This window comes from Bufo bufo, chromosome 2, assembly GCF_905171765.1.
Source record: "Bufo bufo chromosome 2, aBufBuf1.1, whole genome shotgun sequence".
Classification (NCBI taxonomy): domain Eukaryota; kingdom Metazoa; phylum Chordata; class Amphibia; order Anura; family Bufonidae; genus Bufo; species Bufo bufo.
The window spans coordinates 341,327,937-341,345,783 of NC_053390.1; the positions used below are offsets into that span (position 1 = coordinate 341,327,937).

A 17,847-nucleotide genomic window follows, 5' to 3' on the forward strand; every position below is an offset into this window, starting at 1 on the left:
GTGGCTGGGTATGACCACATCTCTTGTCTCAGGTGTAGCTTAAGTGGTCATTCCAACTCCTCTATTTAGTCTGGTCTCACCCATCATCCTATGCAGTTGATAGCTCCTTTCTGGTGTTGAAGTGCTGGTGTCTGGTTCTCCTCTGAGTTCCTGCTTGTCCGCGTACCTTGGAGTTATAGTAAGTGTATTTTCCCTATTTCTTGTTTGTTGTATTCCTCTACCTTTTGGTATTAAGCCTGAGGGAGTCTCCTGCTCCTTCAGCTGGGAAGGAACAGGTTATCTCTTGTCCTGACACTATTTCCAGGGCCCTTTAGGGTCAGATAGGGCTCTAGGTTACAGCGTATGAACATTCCTGCCATCGAGGTCTGTTCATACTAATAGTATTCAGGGCTCAGTTTAGGGATTCACTAGGTGGTGGGTGACCTTTCTCCTTTCCCTAGTTTCCAGGCCTAGTACCTTTTCCCTTCCCTCTTGTGGTCAGTGTGGAGTTTACTCCCCACACCGCGTCGTGACAGCAACACTCACTGCTCACTGGATGTGCAGGACAGGACCTGCGCTCCAGAGTGATAATGTTTCACAGAATTAACTGGAAGTAGCAGGACCTGAGAAATTCTGGAGCGCAGGCAAGATCAAATGGATGAGGTGAGTTTTATTTTTTTATTTTACTTTTGCACAAGAAGAGTTGGGAAGGCAGCATTAATAATAATGTGGCCTCTAATTGGGGCATTATTAATACTGGGAGGCACTAATGGAGGAAAAATAATACTAGAGGGGCACTAATGGGGGCATTAATTTTACTGGGGGCCATTAATGGGGGCCTTATTAATACTGGGGGCCACTAATGGGGCCCTTAATAATACTGGGGGCCACTACTGGGGCATTATTAATACTGGGGGCCTTATTAATACTAGGAGCCACTAATGGGGCATTATTAATACTGGGGCCTACTTAATACTAGGGGCCATTAATGGGACATTTTTAATACTAGGAAACGCCAATGGGGGCATTCATTTTACTGGGGCCTGTGTTAAGCCACAGCCCCACAGATTAAAGTGTAACTGTCATTCTTTTTTTTATTTTTGTAATGGATAGGGGCAGTGATACTGATCATTTTTGTAATATACTTTAATTACTGAAATTGTAAATTTTTATTACAAAAATAGCTCTAAAGTGGCCCATTCTGAGCCTTAGCAACGCTCCACTGTCTTCTGTTTATATAACATAGTCAGTGTTGAGCAAGTCTCCACAGTTATGTAAACAGAAGACGGAGGAGCGTTGCTAAGGCTCAAAATGGGCCACTTTAGAGATATTTTTCTTATAGAAATGTACGATTTCAGTAATTAAAGTATATTACAAAAATGGTCAGTACCACTAACCTTATCCATTACAAAAATAAAAAAAGAATGACAGTTACACTTTAACTTGGCCACTCTTTTTCAATATTCAGGTTAAATTTCTGTGTTGGCACTTTGCGATAAATAAGTGGGTTTTGGGTTGCAGTTTAAGCACTCGGTCTCTAAAAGGTTTTCCATCGCTGACACTAGATAGTCGGCAATTTGTCAAAATGACCATCCTGTTTCTCTCAGTCAATGATATGCTTGCTCTCAAAGTCTGTCAAGTGAGCAAAATGTCTTCCAGTGCCTCATAGATGTATGTCTAAAAGTCAGCGATCTCTCACCATGAGGTACACTACCCAAAAGTAGCCTCTGACAGCCTTTTTTATTGGGGAGCTGGAATGCACTTTAATGCCCTCTTGTGGCAAGAACCAATTTCTCATCAGACCACATCTGTACTCATTTATATATCTGTCTGAGTCATAACTGCAAGATGAGTTTTGCAGCAATGTGACATTATCTGGGTGCTCAAATTTTTTAAATATCAATGAGTGTAGCTGAAGATACAAAGTTGTTTCAATAGGCAGAAAAGCCATTATGCAGGCTATAGAGATTTGGATTTTAGTGCCCCCTTCACTCAGCCTGTATAAAAATATACATAGACACTTCCCTGTGTTCTCTCCACTCACTTCATATCTTTCAATCATGTGTGTTACTACTAATATGTTATGTGTGTTACTACTGTTATTCATGTGTACAATTGAATAGGCGTAAAGGGCCCTTTACACAGGCCAAAAATCGCTTAGATGATCGCTAATGAGCGTTCATAGTAACACTCATTAGCGATGGTCTGGCTGTGTAAATGTAGCGAGCGCCATTTACCCGATGAACAAGCTAAACACTCGTTCATCAAGTAATTGTATCATTTGTGTGAACACAGAAATCCTCATTTCCCGACAGTAGATTGTGCTGTATAAACATGATCTCCTGCCAGAAAACAATAAGTCTGTAGACAGCCATGGGATTAGCGATCACTCCTCCCCATCGCTGCATGTAAATGTCTCCTCCATTAGCGAGCAGCAGATTGTCGGGAAGGAACCCTTCCCTCCCGACAATCTGCTGGTACATTGTCCGGTGTAAAGGGAACTTTAAACAGGACATGTCAGTGTAATGAGGTGCGTCCCTATGGAATCTGACACCATCCAATCATTTCTCAGAGCAAACAAACACAATGGGGGAGGTTTATCAAGACTGGTATTCCCATATGTGCGCTGGAGTGAGTTGCGCCTAGTTTATTACGAGGCATATGCCTCTAAATAAATTAGTTGCATCTCTGCCACTCCATGCGTCAGCGAATCTACGGCAGGAGCAGTGACATCACAAGGCCTAGTCTCATTCAAGGGAACAGGGCTGAATTGCAATACCAAACACAGCCGTTATGCAATGTACACCGCTGTGCTTTGTAAGCTGAGAGAAGGCTGCGGAGATCATGAGAGCTCTAGAGAGTGCCACAGATTCCTCAAACAGCTGATCGGAAGTGTCAGGTGTCAGACCTCTACTACCTATCCTGAGGATAGGTCATCAGCATAAAAAAGTTGGAAAACCTCTTTAAGGGCGGGATCACATCACCGTTATGGATTCCGTTATTGCTTTCCGTTATAACATGGTTTTTAAGAGGCATTCTGTTTTGATCCGTCATAATAGAAGTCTATGGGAATTATAACGGATCCATCTGGTTCCCGTTATGCAAGACGACAGGACTTTTGTTCCGTTCCGCATAATGAAAATCAGACGGACCTGTTATGATTCTCATAGACTTCCATTAAGACGGAAAGCAAAACGGAATGCCTTTTAAAGGCTTCCGATTTGCATTCCGTCATAATTTAAGTCTATGGGCATCAGAACGGATCCGTCTGGTTTCCATTATGCAGGACTGGACTCCTGCATAACGGATCAGTTATGCTGCCCATAGACTTCTATTTTGACGGATGAAAACGGAATGCCTCCTAAAGGTTTCCGTTTTAATTTCCGTCTTATGGATTCCGTTATTTTCCGTTATAACAGAAAGCCATAACGGAATACATAACGGTGATGTGAACCCGTCCTAACTGTGTATTCTTGCGTCTTCATTTATTTCTCAATTTCTTACCCTATCAAGCAATGTTGTACACAGCTGTGACCCTGCATGTATGATCCTTCTTCACAAGTCAGGCAGTCCACGCTATGTCTCTCAGAGCAAGTCTTACAGCTTCTATGGCAGGGGACACAACGCCTTTCATCATCTTCCGCATAATATCCATCAGGACAGGTGTCCACACAGGTGGCATCTGAGGAATCAGAACAATTCAGACATGAGAGATGGCTGATGATGGTTTCTAGCATATGTAATGCTATCTAGCTTTTCTCATTATTAGTCCTAAATCATAACATCCCTTTAAAAATGTTCTCCTGGTATGTGACGGCCTTGAAGAGTTTTATCATTTCTTTTTATGGTTATGTCAAGGCAAGCAGGGGGTTGGAGCTCTATGTATGGGAAAGGTCACTATAAAGATATGTTACGGGTCGGGAACCCATTATCAGCTATGGGGCTGATAGGGATGTGGCTAAGAGGTTAGATAATATGGCAAATGTATTAAAATTGTGTTCCTTTTATGTCCCTATGCAAATATATGCCTGCCCTAGGGAGCAGATCTGTGTCTAACATACCCAGAGAGTTGTACCAAATGTATCACTGGGACAATTTTTTAACTTCATTGAAAAATGGAAAAGAAAAGAAGAACTCAATATAATCTGTGGGTGATAGCTGCCAATAACGACTTGAGAAGCGAAGACGCAGCACTGCTCCTCAAAACATTATAAGCTCCAAAGATATAAAACGTCTCGCCAGCTTGAAGATAAATCTAAAAATCCCAACATGATCTGCATTATGGCTTTTGTGACAACATATACAGGTCTATCCAAAAACTGTATAATAACAAGAAAGCATGAAACCGGGAAGAAACAACGAAGATTGTTCTAGTCTTAGACTCACTCAGAAGGAAGGTTTTTGCTTTGCAGCTCAGGCAGTGATGCTCAGTAGCTCCCATACACCTGGAGCATTGCTTATGACATGGCACACAGTCCCCGTATTCATCGACATACTCATGAAGTGTGCATGTCTTATATGCTACACAGTAGCCCTCTCTGGTTTTGTAAAAACCTTCTTCGCATTCGTCACAAATGTCCGAGGTATGGCAAGCCTTGCAACTGCTGTCACAGTCTGAAAAAAAAAAAAGGATGAAATGATAAAAAATCAATACAATAGAAAAAACTAACTAAACAGAGGTATTACACACACACACACACACTGTTTTTCACACGTTTTCAATGCAGAATCCGTGCCAAAAACACCTCTAAAAAGTCTTGCTTTTTTTCCACGCTGAAAAAAACTGTGTGAATAAAAGAGACAGCATGGTCTATCTTGGAGCAGATCCACCCTGATTCTCCAATTGAAATGAATGGGAAGCTGGGGGAAAAAAAACACGCAAAACACAACACCAAAACTGCACATAAAATCTGTGTGGATTCCGTGCCGATTTTTTCAGAGCGTTTTTTAAAATACATTGTGTGAACATACACAAATGCTGAATATAGAACTGCCATACCTTGACAATGTCTTTCCTCTGGTATACTGAAGGTACCATGTGGGCATCCACCAAGACATTCACCATTATATAGGAAAAACTTAGGACTGGCACATTCCTCACAATCATCTGGATCAGGTCCACTGCATTTTGCGCATAGGACATCACAAGGCACACAGCTGCCATCTTCACCATAATATCCATCAGGACATGAGCTCAGACATTTGTCTTCATGGCGAAAATAATTAGGCATGCATGCTGATAAGGAAGGGAACAAACCATATGATTCATTTTTTAAGTTTTCATGTTACTATATTATTACTATTATTTTACTTTTATGAGTGTGTGGGGAACAGAAGAACCCCGCTTTACTAAATATTACATCCTCCTAAGGCCAGGCCTGAGGAGAATTCAGACAGTTTGTCCTGTGTATGATTCAATGGAACGAGGGATGATACAGCTGAGGGGCTAGGACACTCCCTTAGTGCACTTAACAGCTCATTTACATATTGAATACAAACAGTTTTTTAGAGGCATGCAACAACAGATTTCAGCAATAAAGGTACCATTTTATTACTTTCAGCTGGACCTACTAGGCAGTATGCTTGGTTTAATATTCAAAATCAGGGCTCATGCACACGACCGTAGCCTGTGTTGCAGTCAGCAAATCGTGGATCCGTAAAACACGTATACCAGCCGCGTGCGTTCTTCATTTTGTGGAATGAACATCCTGGCCTCTATAGTACAGTCCTATCCTTGTCCATTTTATGGACATGTCCTATTTTTTTATATATATATTTTTATTTTTTGGGCTGGGGGGGCATGAAACGGACATGTGGATGCAGACAGCACATAGGGTGCTGTCTGTATCTTTTGCAGCCCCATTGAAGTGAATGGGTCTGCATCCGACCCACACAAAATGCGCATTGGATGTGGAACAAAAATACATTTGTGTGCATGAGCCCTCATGCTGACAGACTCCCTTGGGGCATACAATTTTCTTGCAGCACCACCACTGGAGAAATTAAGCATTGCAAATGAGGCAAGCAGAAGGACTATAACAAAGCAGATGTGTAACACTCTTAAAGGTGTTTTATAAGTGGCCCCCAAGGTATTCATTCTTTAACCCCTGTACAAGAATCTGGACTCCAATGAAGTGGAATAACCAGACCACTACCTCATGGGGTATTCTCTGTTCAAGTGACTTCTGACTCAAAGGGGTCAAGAGACACTGGTCAAGAGCACAAAGGGATCAGGCAAAATCGTAGTCAGGAACAGGCCTAGGTCAGGGCAGGCAGAGTCAGGGGCGTAGCTATAGGGGGTGCAGAGGTAGCAGTCGCTACCGGGCCCAGGAGCCTGAGGGGCCCAAAGACTCTTGTGCCACATAAGACACTGGCATTATAGAAAGTGCATGCGGGTCAATTTACACCTCTGGCTGGAGGGAAGGGGTTAGGTTAAGAATTTGGCATGAGGGGGTGCCCTTTCAATGTTTGCCTCAGGCAGCAGGAAGGCTACATGCTTCCCTGCCCCTTTCCAACAAGCACTGAGGGAAGGGGGGCCCAAGCTGAACTCTTGCACCAGGGCCCATGAGCTTTTAGCTACGCCCCTGGGCAGAGTACGTGCAATTCAATAAACAGTCAGGGTGGGCAGCTCAGGGTCAGAATGAATAACAGGCATGGTCAAACAGCAAAGGGTCAAAACCAGAAGTCAGGCAGAAATAGGTACACAGAACAGGCAAACCAGCTTTCCTTTGGAGGAAACTAGTGTACTAGAACCTATTGCTCAGGCACCTTCCTATAAGGGTAGCCAGCCAGTGGCTGGGGAAGATTGTAGCCAGAGTGAGCGTGTGCGTGCGCGCACTCTATGGGTTGTGACAGGCATTGGCAGCAAAAAGCAGGCCTTAGCCTGTATTGGAGGACAGCGGTACTCCGGCAGCCAGAACTGCCAGGCAGAAAGAGAGAAATGCCAGAGGGACCAGACCGCCAGACGCCTGAAGCTATGGAGCACGTAAGCCAGGCATCGGCTGTGCCCACCAGTAGGAGAGAAGCAGTGGTGGGCACAGACCGCCCCCATAACAAATTATCTATTAATTCCCTAATAGGGTGTATGAAAATGGGTTTTAAAACTAGACAGCCCTTTAATAAAAGTTTTTTAACAGTAAGCCATCTTTGGGGACTTTTAACTGCATCACTAGACAGATGATTCAAGACAAGACTAAGCCGTCAATGTGACTGTATAATGAAGATACAGTATGTAAAAAATGTCCAAGATAAAAATATCCCTCTAACCAAGTTCTCCATGGGGTGAGGTTCATTTGTCTCCATCAACATGGTCTTTATAGAACAGAGGAAACAATTCAGTGGCAGTACCTGTGCAGGTTTTTTCATCCACACATGACAGGCAGTCAGGAGGACAGTGTATGCAGATGCCTTTAATGTCAGTGAACTTGGCTGGGCAGGTACTTGTACACGTTGCTTCATGTAGTACGTCAGGAGCATGGCATGATAAACAATAATTTACAGCTTTTTCACATGTTCTGCAGTCCTCATAGCATTCTGTACATCCCTGTCCTTGGCCAAAGAAACCTCTGCAACAAGGAATTAGTGGAAACATGAGATTTACATTATATAATAATATTTAAAGGGGTTCTCTCACTTCACTTTTATTATGTAGAGGAATTTAATACAGGCCACTTACTAATGTATTGTGATTGTCCATATTGCTTCCTTTGCTGGCTGGATTAATTTTTCCCATCACATTATACACTCATCGTTTCCATAGTTACGACCGCCCTGCGATCCATCAGTGGTGGTCGTGCTTGTACATCCCAGGAAAAAGCATTATCCTATGTGCTCTTCAATGGTCCCAGAAACCAGAGAGGCTGGTGCTTTTTCTAGTAGGGTGCAAGCACGGCCACAGCTGATGGATTGCAGGGTGGTCGTAACCATGAAAACAAGCAGTGTATAATGTGATGGAAAAATGCTTCCAGACAGCAAAGGAGGCAATGTGGATAATCAGTAAGTGGCTTGCATTAACTTTCTCTACAGGACAAATGCCACTTGCAGAAGTGAGACAATTCCTTTAAGTTAATTCACAAAAAAATCCTACTTAGGGTGCATTCACACGGCTGTGTGTGACATCTGTGTTGCATCCGGTTTTTGTGCGGATCCATTGTAACAATGCCTATCCTTGTCCAAAACAGACAAGAATAGGACAAAAAGGCTGTGCAGGCCATTGATATTGCACAACCACCACCACCCCATTCTAGTGCTTGGTGGGGGTCCCAACAACCAGACATATGAACTGTGAATGGATGATAAATAGCCATTGTGGGACAGCCCCTTTAAAGAAGACCCATATCCTCTCCTGACATGTCTGTTTTAGTAACGACTTGAATTCCCCATGTAATAACCGCAGCATCTATTCTTATGACTGTTGTATGATTCATTTATTATTCCTGCTAGAAGTTCTGAATGAATTACAAGCACTTTGCAATAAAGGTCCAGATGGGTTTTCCTAGTTGGGGACGGGGGTTGTCCCTGCACAGTTTGACACTGCCCGAAATAGATACCTCAACCGTTAATTGAATCCACATTCAAGTGATGCCCTAGCCTATGGCAATAAATACATATAAATAACCTACATAGAAAATGCCAGACCGCTGGTACTAAATAGTTCTTTATTACAAAATCACATTAAACAACATACATGATTAAAAGAATCAGTGCAGGAGATAAAAAGCAACATCACTGGAGGAGACATACAATGAACGGAGTCCCTATCCTTGAACAAAATTGTTCAGAAGAACTGTTATGCATACATAGAATCATACATAGTGGGGAAAAGGGACATTTACCCATACAGAGTCTCCTCCAGGATGGCGCCAACCCCAACGCGCGTTTCGGCGTACCTTCGTCTGGGGGTAGCGTCATCACTGGAGGACATGGTTTAAATACAAGTATCAGCCAATCAACATACCGGTAATCATCATTTCATGCATCACCGGACTGCGCCGGATTTTATCAGATGGACTTCCTGGATGCCGGCATCTAAAGGAACACGTGACCACCCGGAAACATGTGATCCGCTTCTGGTCACGTGATCCGAATGACGTCACTTGAGCGCGCACAATCTAGTCGCAGCTCAGTAGCGTCATCCAACCTTACTATATGATTCAGATCCATCATATTAGTATATCCGTGTATTTGACAGGCCGAAAGGACGTACACACACAATCAAGATATATCGGACAAACACATACATAAATCATTTGATGTGGACATACAAGAATGGAAAAGAAGTTAATATAAAGAAATTAATATACGAGATTACTCACTACATACACATGTCATATACCAAATTATTCCACACAATAGTCCGATGGATAAGGCATCCTATCTCTCATTATTATAATAGCAGATATACATCTATCATATAAAGCTCATACCTATCTATTACATCTATAAATAATCTAATATTAGAAGTAATAGTAAAAAAGTGCAAAGTGCATAAACCATTGAAGAATATATACCAATCCATAAAAAAAATATATATATATATGTTATATGTGTGACCCTCAGTATTAGTGCCACTGATGAATCATATATCAGGTGAAAAATATAACCCATGTTATGTAAAAACAGATCAACACTTATGTATGTACGTGTCCTTCACTTTTTGACCAGTGAGTGTTAAAAAAGTGCAAAGTGCATAATAATAAATGTATCAACTCAGATACGTATACAAATTCATGTAGTGTCCTATGAACCACTAATACCATGGGAAAGGGTGGGGAAATGGACAAAGAGGGGGGGAGGGGGGGGGAAAGAGGGAAGGGGAAAAAATGTGTGGAACAAAAAAAGGAAATGAAAGAACTGAGGCAAGATCCTTCAACCATGTACTTGTTGGTTATACCCTACCAACCCCATGTGCTATATGTAATGTAATAAATATATCAATTGTAGTATTCCATCATTCGTTTCGATATCGGTCACCACATCACATTCCCCGAAGTGTCTCAAAGGAGGCAGAGCGGGAGATGCAAGGCGGGGGCACGAATCAAAACCAATACTGTACTAAATCAATCCACTAAATGATTGCATGGTCTGTCCATATATTGGTCACCGCATCACATTCCCCAGCACCCATACCATATGTGAACTGGGGAATGCAAGGCGGGGACACAAAGTCCACTCCGTGATGACCCTAGGAGATCAGGGGAAAAAAAGTGATTAAAACAAGATTAAAATCCATAAATTGAACCCCTTTTGGGTGTGGAGACCCATGTGAACCATAATGCCTATAGAAAAGTGGAGAAGCCAGTAGATTCATTCAGACCGCCCGGGTGCAGTGTATTCAATTTCCAAATCCACTTGCACTCGAGCTGTCCCAATCTTTTAGTAATATTACCTCCTCTGATGTTTTTCATGACACAGTCAATCGCCCGTGCCTTCAAATGCACGGGATTACAGTCGTGATATGTCTTAAAATGTCTTGCAACTGGTTTTAGATAATCTAAAACCAGTTGCAAGACATTTTAAGACATATCACGACTGTAATCCCGTGCATTTGAAGGCACGGGCGATTGACTGTGTCATGAAAAACATCAGAGGAGGTAATATTACTAAAAGATTGGGACAGCTCGAGTGCAAGTGGATTTGGAAATTGAATACACTGCACCCGGGCGGTCTGAATGAATCTACTGGCTTCTCCACTTTTCTATAGGCATTATGGTTCACATGGGTCTCCACACCCAAAAGGGGTTCAATTTATGGATTTTAATCTTGTTTTAATCACTTTTTTCCCCTGATCTCCTAGGGTCATCACGGAGTGGACTTTGTGTCCCCGCCTTGCATTCCCCAGTTCACATATGGTATGGGTGCTGGGGAATGTGATGCGGTGACCAATATATGGACAGACCATGCAATCATTTAGTGGATTGATTTAGTACAGTATTGGTTTTGATTCGTGCCCCCGCCTTGCATCTCCCGCTCTGCCTCCTTTGAGACACTTCGGGGAATGTGATGTGGTGACCGATATCGAAACGAATGATGGAATACTACAATTGATATATTTATTACATTACATATAGCACATGGGGTTGGTAGGGTATAACCAACAAGTACATGGTTGAAGGATCTTGCCTCAGTTCTTTCATTTCCTTTTTTTGTTCCACACATTTTTTCCCCTTCCCTCTTTCCCCCCCCCTCCCCCCCTCTTTGTCCATTTCCCACCCTTTCCCATGGTATTAGTGGTTCATAGGACACTACATGAATTTGTATACGTATCTGAGTTGATACATTTATTATTATGCACTTTGCACTTTTTTAACACTCACTGGTCAAAAAGTGAAGGACACGTACATACATAAGTGTTGATCTGTTTTTACATAACATGGGTTATATTTTTCACCTGATATATGATTCATCAGTGGCACTAATACTGAGGGTCACACATATAACATATATATATTTTTTTTTTTTATGGATTGGTATATATTCTTCAATGGTTTATGCACTTTGCACTTTTTTACTATTACTTCTAATATTAGATTATTTATAGATGTAATGGATAGGTATGAGCTTTATATGATAGATGTATATCTGCTATTATAATAATGAGAGATAGGATGCCTTATCCATCGGTCTATTGGCACTGCTGTGGAATAATTTGGTATATGACATGTGTATGTAGTGAGTAATCTCGTATATTAATTTCTTTATATTAACTTCTTTTCCATTCTTGTATGTCCACATCAAATGATTTATGTATGTGTTTGTCCGATATATCTTGATTGCGTGTGTACGTCCTTTCGGCCTGTCAAATACACGGATATACTAATATGATGGATCCGAATCATATAGTAAGGTTGGATGACGCTACTGAGCTGCGACTAGATTGTGCGCACTCAAGTGACGTCATTCGGATCACGTGACCAGAAGCGGATCACATGTTTCCGGGTGGTCACGTGTTCCTTTAGATGCCGGCATCCAGGAAGTCCATCTGATAAAATCCGGCGCAGTCCGGTGATGCATGAAATGATGATTACCGGTATGTTGATTGGCTGATACTTGTATTTAAACCATGTCCTCCAGTGATGACGCTACCCCCAGACGAAGGTACGCCGAAACGCGCGTTGGGGTTGGCGCCATCCTGGAGGAGACTCTGTATGGGTAAATGTCCCTTTTCCCCACTATGTATGATTCTATGTATGCATAACAGTTCTTCTGAACAATTTTGTTCAAGGATAGGGACTCCGTTCATTGTATGTCTCCTCCAGTGATGTTGCTTTTTATCTCCTGCACTGATTCTTTTAATCATGTATACAGTTTGACACTGGTAGCACTGATTGGATAGTGTCAGACTGTACAATGACACCCCCCCCCCCCCCCATCTGATAACACCCATCTGGACCTTCTAGCAGGAATAATAAAGTAATGGCACATACAAGGTGGATGCAAGTAGTTACTAAAGAAGACATGTCAGGAGATGTTGCAGGCCCTCTTTAAGTATGACAGTATTTTTCAATGAACATCAGTGGATAGACTATCCTGATGTGTGAAATACACCTGCATATGTTTTCAGAATATGGTAGTTATATATCTAGAAGGAAAAGCCTGCGTCCCTTTGATAGTGCTGAAGAGAGGAAGATGGGTGCTGGTCCTCAGACCTGCAGTGTGGGGAGTTAGCTCATCTACTTAGTTTGACGGGACAGTGGACTGGCAGGGTTCATGATATTCAAGTTATTCTTTTATTAATCTGAAGGTCTGGAAAACTTATTACAGTAAAAGTATGTGATGATCTTACTCTGGGCACTTCTTATAGCATCTCCCATCATGTAGGTAGCGATACGTGCACTTAAGACATTGATTGTATTCATCGCAAATTTCACAATCTTCTGTGCACTTCTCACACCGCTTGTCCTTTGTATTGCTGAACGTTCCTTTAGGACATGAAGAAATACAATCTTCCTCATGCAGATATGTCCCTATGAGAAAAGCCACAAGAGAAACAAAAACGAAATTCTAGAGAGGGAATATTTTAGCACAAAACAGCTTCTAATCAACCTAACCAATATATATATATATATATATATATATATATATATATATATATATATACTGTATATACAGATTGCATTCGGAAAGTCTTCAGACCCTTTCAATTTTTCACATTTTGTTAAAAAAAGTTCAACATTTTTCTGATCATTCTGCATTCAATACCTCATAATAAGAAAGTGAAAACAGAATGTTCGAAATCTTTGCTAATTTATTGAAAAGGAAAAACAAAAAAATTGCATTGACTTAAAGGGGTGGTCCCATGAAAAATATTCTACAGTTTTCAAACCAGCACCTGGATGTGAATTCTTTTTTAATTGCATATAATTAGAAATTTAGCATAGCCACTGAGTTATTCAATAAAATGTATCTCAATAGCGCCACCTGCTGTTTGTTTGTTTTTCTAATTTCTCTGACCTGCTCACTGTGAAGGCCGCACATGCTCAGTTTCATCCTCCAACTGCCTCCTGAGTTGTGATAGGCAGAGCATGGACACACCCACATAGCAGAAAAGACACTCCCCTTGAGCTGTCAGCTTGATATAAATCTAGCAGAGCAATGAATGGGGAGCTCTCTGGATCCATGTGGGGTACAGGGCTGGTTCTACCTTTGTTAGAAAGAGATTGTCATGTACTATATGATGACTGATTTTCATTTTTCACATTATTCAATGGATAACCCCTTTAAGTAGTCAGATCCTTTACTCAGTACTTATTTGAAAGCATCGTTCGGGATTTTCTGCCATTCTACTCTCCTAATTCTCTTAAGCTTTGTCAGATTGGATAGGGACCATCAGTGGACAGCCATTTTCAAGTGTCCCCAGAGATGTTTGATTTCAAGTGAGGGCTCTGACTGGGCCAATCAAGGACATTTACATAGTTGTCCCTAATCCACTCTTGTGTATCCTTGGCTCTGTGTTTAGGGGCATTGTCTTGTTGGAAAGTAAACCTTTGTCCTAGTCTGAGGTCTAGAGCAGACTGGCTCAGGATTTCATTAAGGATATCTCTGTACTTTGCTCCATTCCGCTTTGCCTCAACTCTGACCAATCTCCCTTTCCCAGCCACTGAAACACACCCTGACAGCATGATGCTGCCATTACCATGCTTCACTGTAGGGATTGTACTGGGTTGTGCTTGCTCCTCCAAACATGACGCTTAAAAGTGAGACTAAAATGTTCAATCTTGGTTCCATCAGACCAGATAATGTTGTTTCTCACAGTCTTTAGGTCTTTTTTGTAAATGAAAGTCTTCTTTCTGGCCACTCTGTAAAGCCTAGATTGCTAAAGTGCTGGAGTGATGATTGACCTTCTGGAAGTTTCTCCCATCTGCATAGAAGATCTTTGGAGTTGAACCACAGTGACCATTGGGTTCTTGGTTCACTATCTTACCAAGGCCCCTTTTCCCCTAATTACCTAGGTTAGGTGGGGCAGCCAGCTCTAGGAAGAGTCTTGTTTGTTCCATTTAAAGTGGCACTGTACTTTGATTAAACTTTTGATGTTATAGGGACATCTCAAAAGTTTAGATCAGTGGGGGGTCTGAGCGCTGAGACCCCCACCAATCTCTACAACAAGGGGAGAGAAGCGTGTGCTTAATGAAGGATAGGAAGCAAAACATACTCAAAAGAAAGTCCATGGGCCTCACTTGCTCCTGTCTCATGCAGGGAGGAGAGAGAGAGTGCACTAAGAGCATGACTCTCTCCCCTTGTTCTAGAGATTATGGCAGACTCATCACTCAAAAGTTTAATTAAAGTACACTTTAAGAATTATGGAGGCTGTAAGATATTATCTGTGTGTCTGCCATGTTGTCTTAGTCAGACATCTTATATTTCTACCTTAAAGCTTAGTTAAAGAGTTAAATTGAATACTGACATACTGTTGCTAAGAAAATAGAGCTCCATGTCATTGATTAAAATACGTTTTCTGATTAGGACGAGCTAGTTATGAGATCATGGATTTATATTTATGTCCTCCATAGCTTCTTTTAGATACTTGATTATTGGACACTTGTCAGCTTCTTTAGTTTTTATGGCAAACAAACACTTTCAAGGATATGTGGTTTAATTGGAATGGCTCACCCCTTAGATAATATGGAGGAAGGGTACTCCAACTAAAATAGACTCACTCTTTTAAAATGTATATAGTATATGTAATATTTGGTTGGGCACACCTAATACCTGGACTCAAATATGGATACGTTGTAGTGGTACACAATACAATAATTTTATTGATTATTAACAGGATAAAAGTAAAAAAGAAAATACTGGTAAAAAATAGGTACAAAACTAGAAATAATAAATAATAAAATATATACACTCCGACACTGTATATTAAAAACTCTGACAATGTGTATTAAAGATAGAATGGGAAAATCTTATGGTAAAACCAATCAGTACGATGTATCAAATGTATTACATCAAATGTATAATCCTCAAAACTGTAGTAGAGGTTTGGATAAAAAAAAAACTGTTACATACAGTTAGTGACGGCACAGAGAGTAATTACTTGTCTGTAGTTGATATCATGGGTACGTAGTTGCATACTTGCAGTCAGTAATAGTGAAGCTACATATGCTGCCGATAAAGTTATTAGTTGTAACAATAGTTGCGCTGATATAGCTTTAAGATATAGTGTTCTTGGTCTCCAGGAAAACAATATATTTTCCATATATACTGTAGCGAATATGGTTCCAAACTTTAACAGTGGCACAGTTATAAATGAGTTACTCACTGTTTGCAGATCCGAAGCGGGGTCTCACAGCTGCCGTGCCGTCCCACGTGTGTTTGCGCTCCAAATGAGCTCTTAGGGCTCTTTCACACCTGCGTTCTTTTCTTCCGGCATAGAGTTCCGTCGTCGGGGCTCTATGCCGGAAGAATCCTGATCAGGATTATCCCCATGCATTCTGAATGGAGTGAAATCCGTTCAGGATGCATCAGGATGTCTTCAGTTCCGGAACGGAACGTTTTTTGGCCGGAGAAAATACCGCAGCATGCTGCGCTTTTTGCTCCGGCCAAAAATCCGGAACACTTGCCGCAAGGCCGGATCCGGAATTAATGCCCATTGAAAGGCATTGATTCGGATCCGGCCGTAAGCTAAACGTCGTTTCGGCGCATTGCCGGACCCGACATTTAGCTTTTTCTGAATGGTTACCATGGCTGCCGGGACGCTAAAGTCCTGGCAGCCATGGTAAAGTGTAGCGGGGGAGCGGGGGAGCAGCATACTTACCGTCCGTGCGGCTCCCGGGGCGCTCCAGAGTGACGTCAGGGCGCCCCACGCTCATGGATGACGTGTCGCATGAATCACGTCATCCATGCGCATGGGGCGCTCTGACGTCATTCTGGAGCGCCCCGGGAGCCGCACGGACTGTAAGTATACCGCTCCCCAGCTCCCCGCTCCTACTATGGCAACCAGGACTTTAATAGCGTCCTGGATGCCATAGTAACACTGAAAGCATTTGAAGACGGTTCCGTCTTCAAATGCTTTCAGTACACTTGCGTTTTTCCGGATCCGGAGTGTAATTCCGGCAAGTGGAGTACACGACGGATCCGGACAACGCAAGTGTGAAAGAGCCCTTACCTACCGCTTCCTGTTTCAGTGAGCACTGTTGTAGTGATTACTGCTAACCACTAGATGCTAGAGTGGATCCCGCAAGTTGTATGTTGTTGGGCTGGTCAATGTTCAGACTCAGTCTTTCAAAAGCTTGACTGAGTCTGAACATCGATCAGCCCAACAACATACAACCTGCGGGATACACATTGTCGGAGTTTTTAATATACAGTGTCGGAGTGTATATATTTTATTATTTGATATTTCCAATTTTGTACCTATTTTTTACCAGTATTTTCTTTTTTACTTTTATCCTGTTAATAATCAATAAAATTATTGTATTGTGTACCACTACAACGTATCCATATTTGAGTCCAGGTATTAGGTGTGCCCAACCAAATATTACATATACTTTCAAGGATAATGGAATTAGAGGATGATGGATCAAAGGTTAAAGATACATTAGATATTCATTCTCATACAGTGGGGGAAATAATTATTTGACCCCTCACTGATTTTGTAAGTTTGTCCAATGACAAAGAAATGAAAAGTCTCAGAACAGTATCATTTCAATGGTAGGTTTATTGTAACAGTGGCAGATAGCACATCAAAAGGAAAATCGAAAAAAATAACTTTAAATAAAAGATAGCAACTGATTTGCATTTCATTGAGTGAAATAAGTATTTGAACCCCTACCAACCATTAAGAGTTCTGGCTCCCACAGAGTGGTTAGACACTTCTACTCAATTAGTCACCCTCATTAAGGACACCTGTCTTAACTAGTCACCTGTATAAAAGACACCTGTCCACAGAATCAATCAATCAAGCAGACTCCAAACTCTCCAACATGGGAAAGACCAAAGAGCTGTCCAAGGATGTCAGAGACAAAATTGTAGACCTGCACAAGGCTGGAATGGGCTACAAAACCATTAGCAAGAAGCTGGGAGAGAAGGTGACAACTGTTGGTGCGATTGTTCGAAAATGGAAGGAGCACAAAATGACCATCAATCGACCTCGCTCTGGGGCTCCACGCAAGATCTCACCTCGTGGGGTGTCAATGGTTCTGAGAAAGGTGAAAAAGCATCCTAGAACTACACGGGAGGAGTTAGTTAATGACCTCAAATTAGCAGGGACCACAGTCACCAAGAAAACCATTGGAAACACATTACACCGCAATGGATTAAAAATCCTGCAGGGCTCGCAAGGTCCCCCTGCTCAGGAAGGCACATGTGCAGGCCCGTCTGAAGTTTGCCAATGAACACCTGAATGATTCAGAGAGTGACTGGGAGAAG

General features: G+C 41.9%; 1 protein-coding gene across 1 annotated transcript in view; it reads right to left on the bottom strand.

Annotated features, from left to right (window-relative positions):
* PCSK5 (proprotein convertase subtilisin/kexin type 5) overlaps positions 1-17,847 on the bottom strand; it is a 468,004-nt gene that overhangs the window by 16,280 nt on the left and 433,877 nt on the right. Inside the window, exons 29-33 of the mRNA XM_040417061.1 lie at positions 12,764-12,944; positions 7,327-7,544; positions 4,979-5,215; positions 4,366-4,593; positions 3,484-3,661 (exon numbers count right to left, since the gene is read on the bottom strand). Coding sequence (XP_040272995.1) covers positions 3,484-3,661; positions 4,366-4,593; positions 4,979-5,215; positions 7,327-7,544; positions 12,764-12,944 — 1,042 coding nt within the window. The remainder of the gene's footprint in view (positions 1-3,483; positions 3,662-4,365; positions 4,594-4,978; positions 5,216-7,326; positions 7,545-12,763; positions 12,945-17,847) is intronic.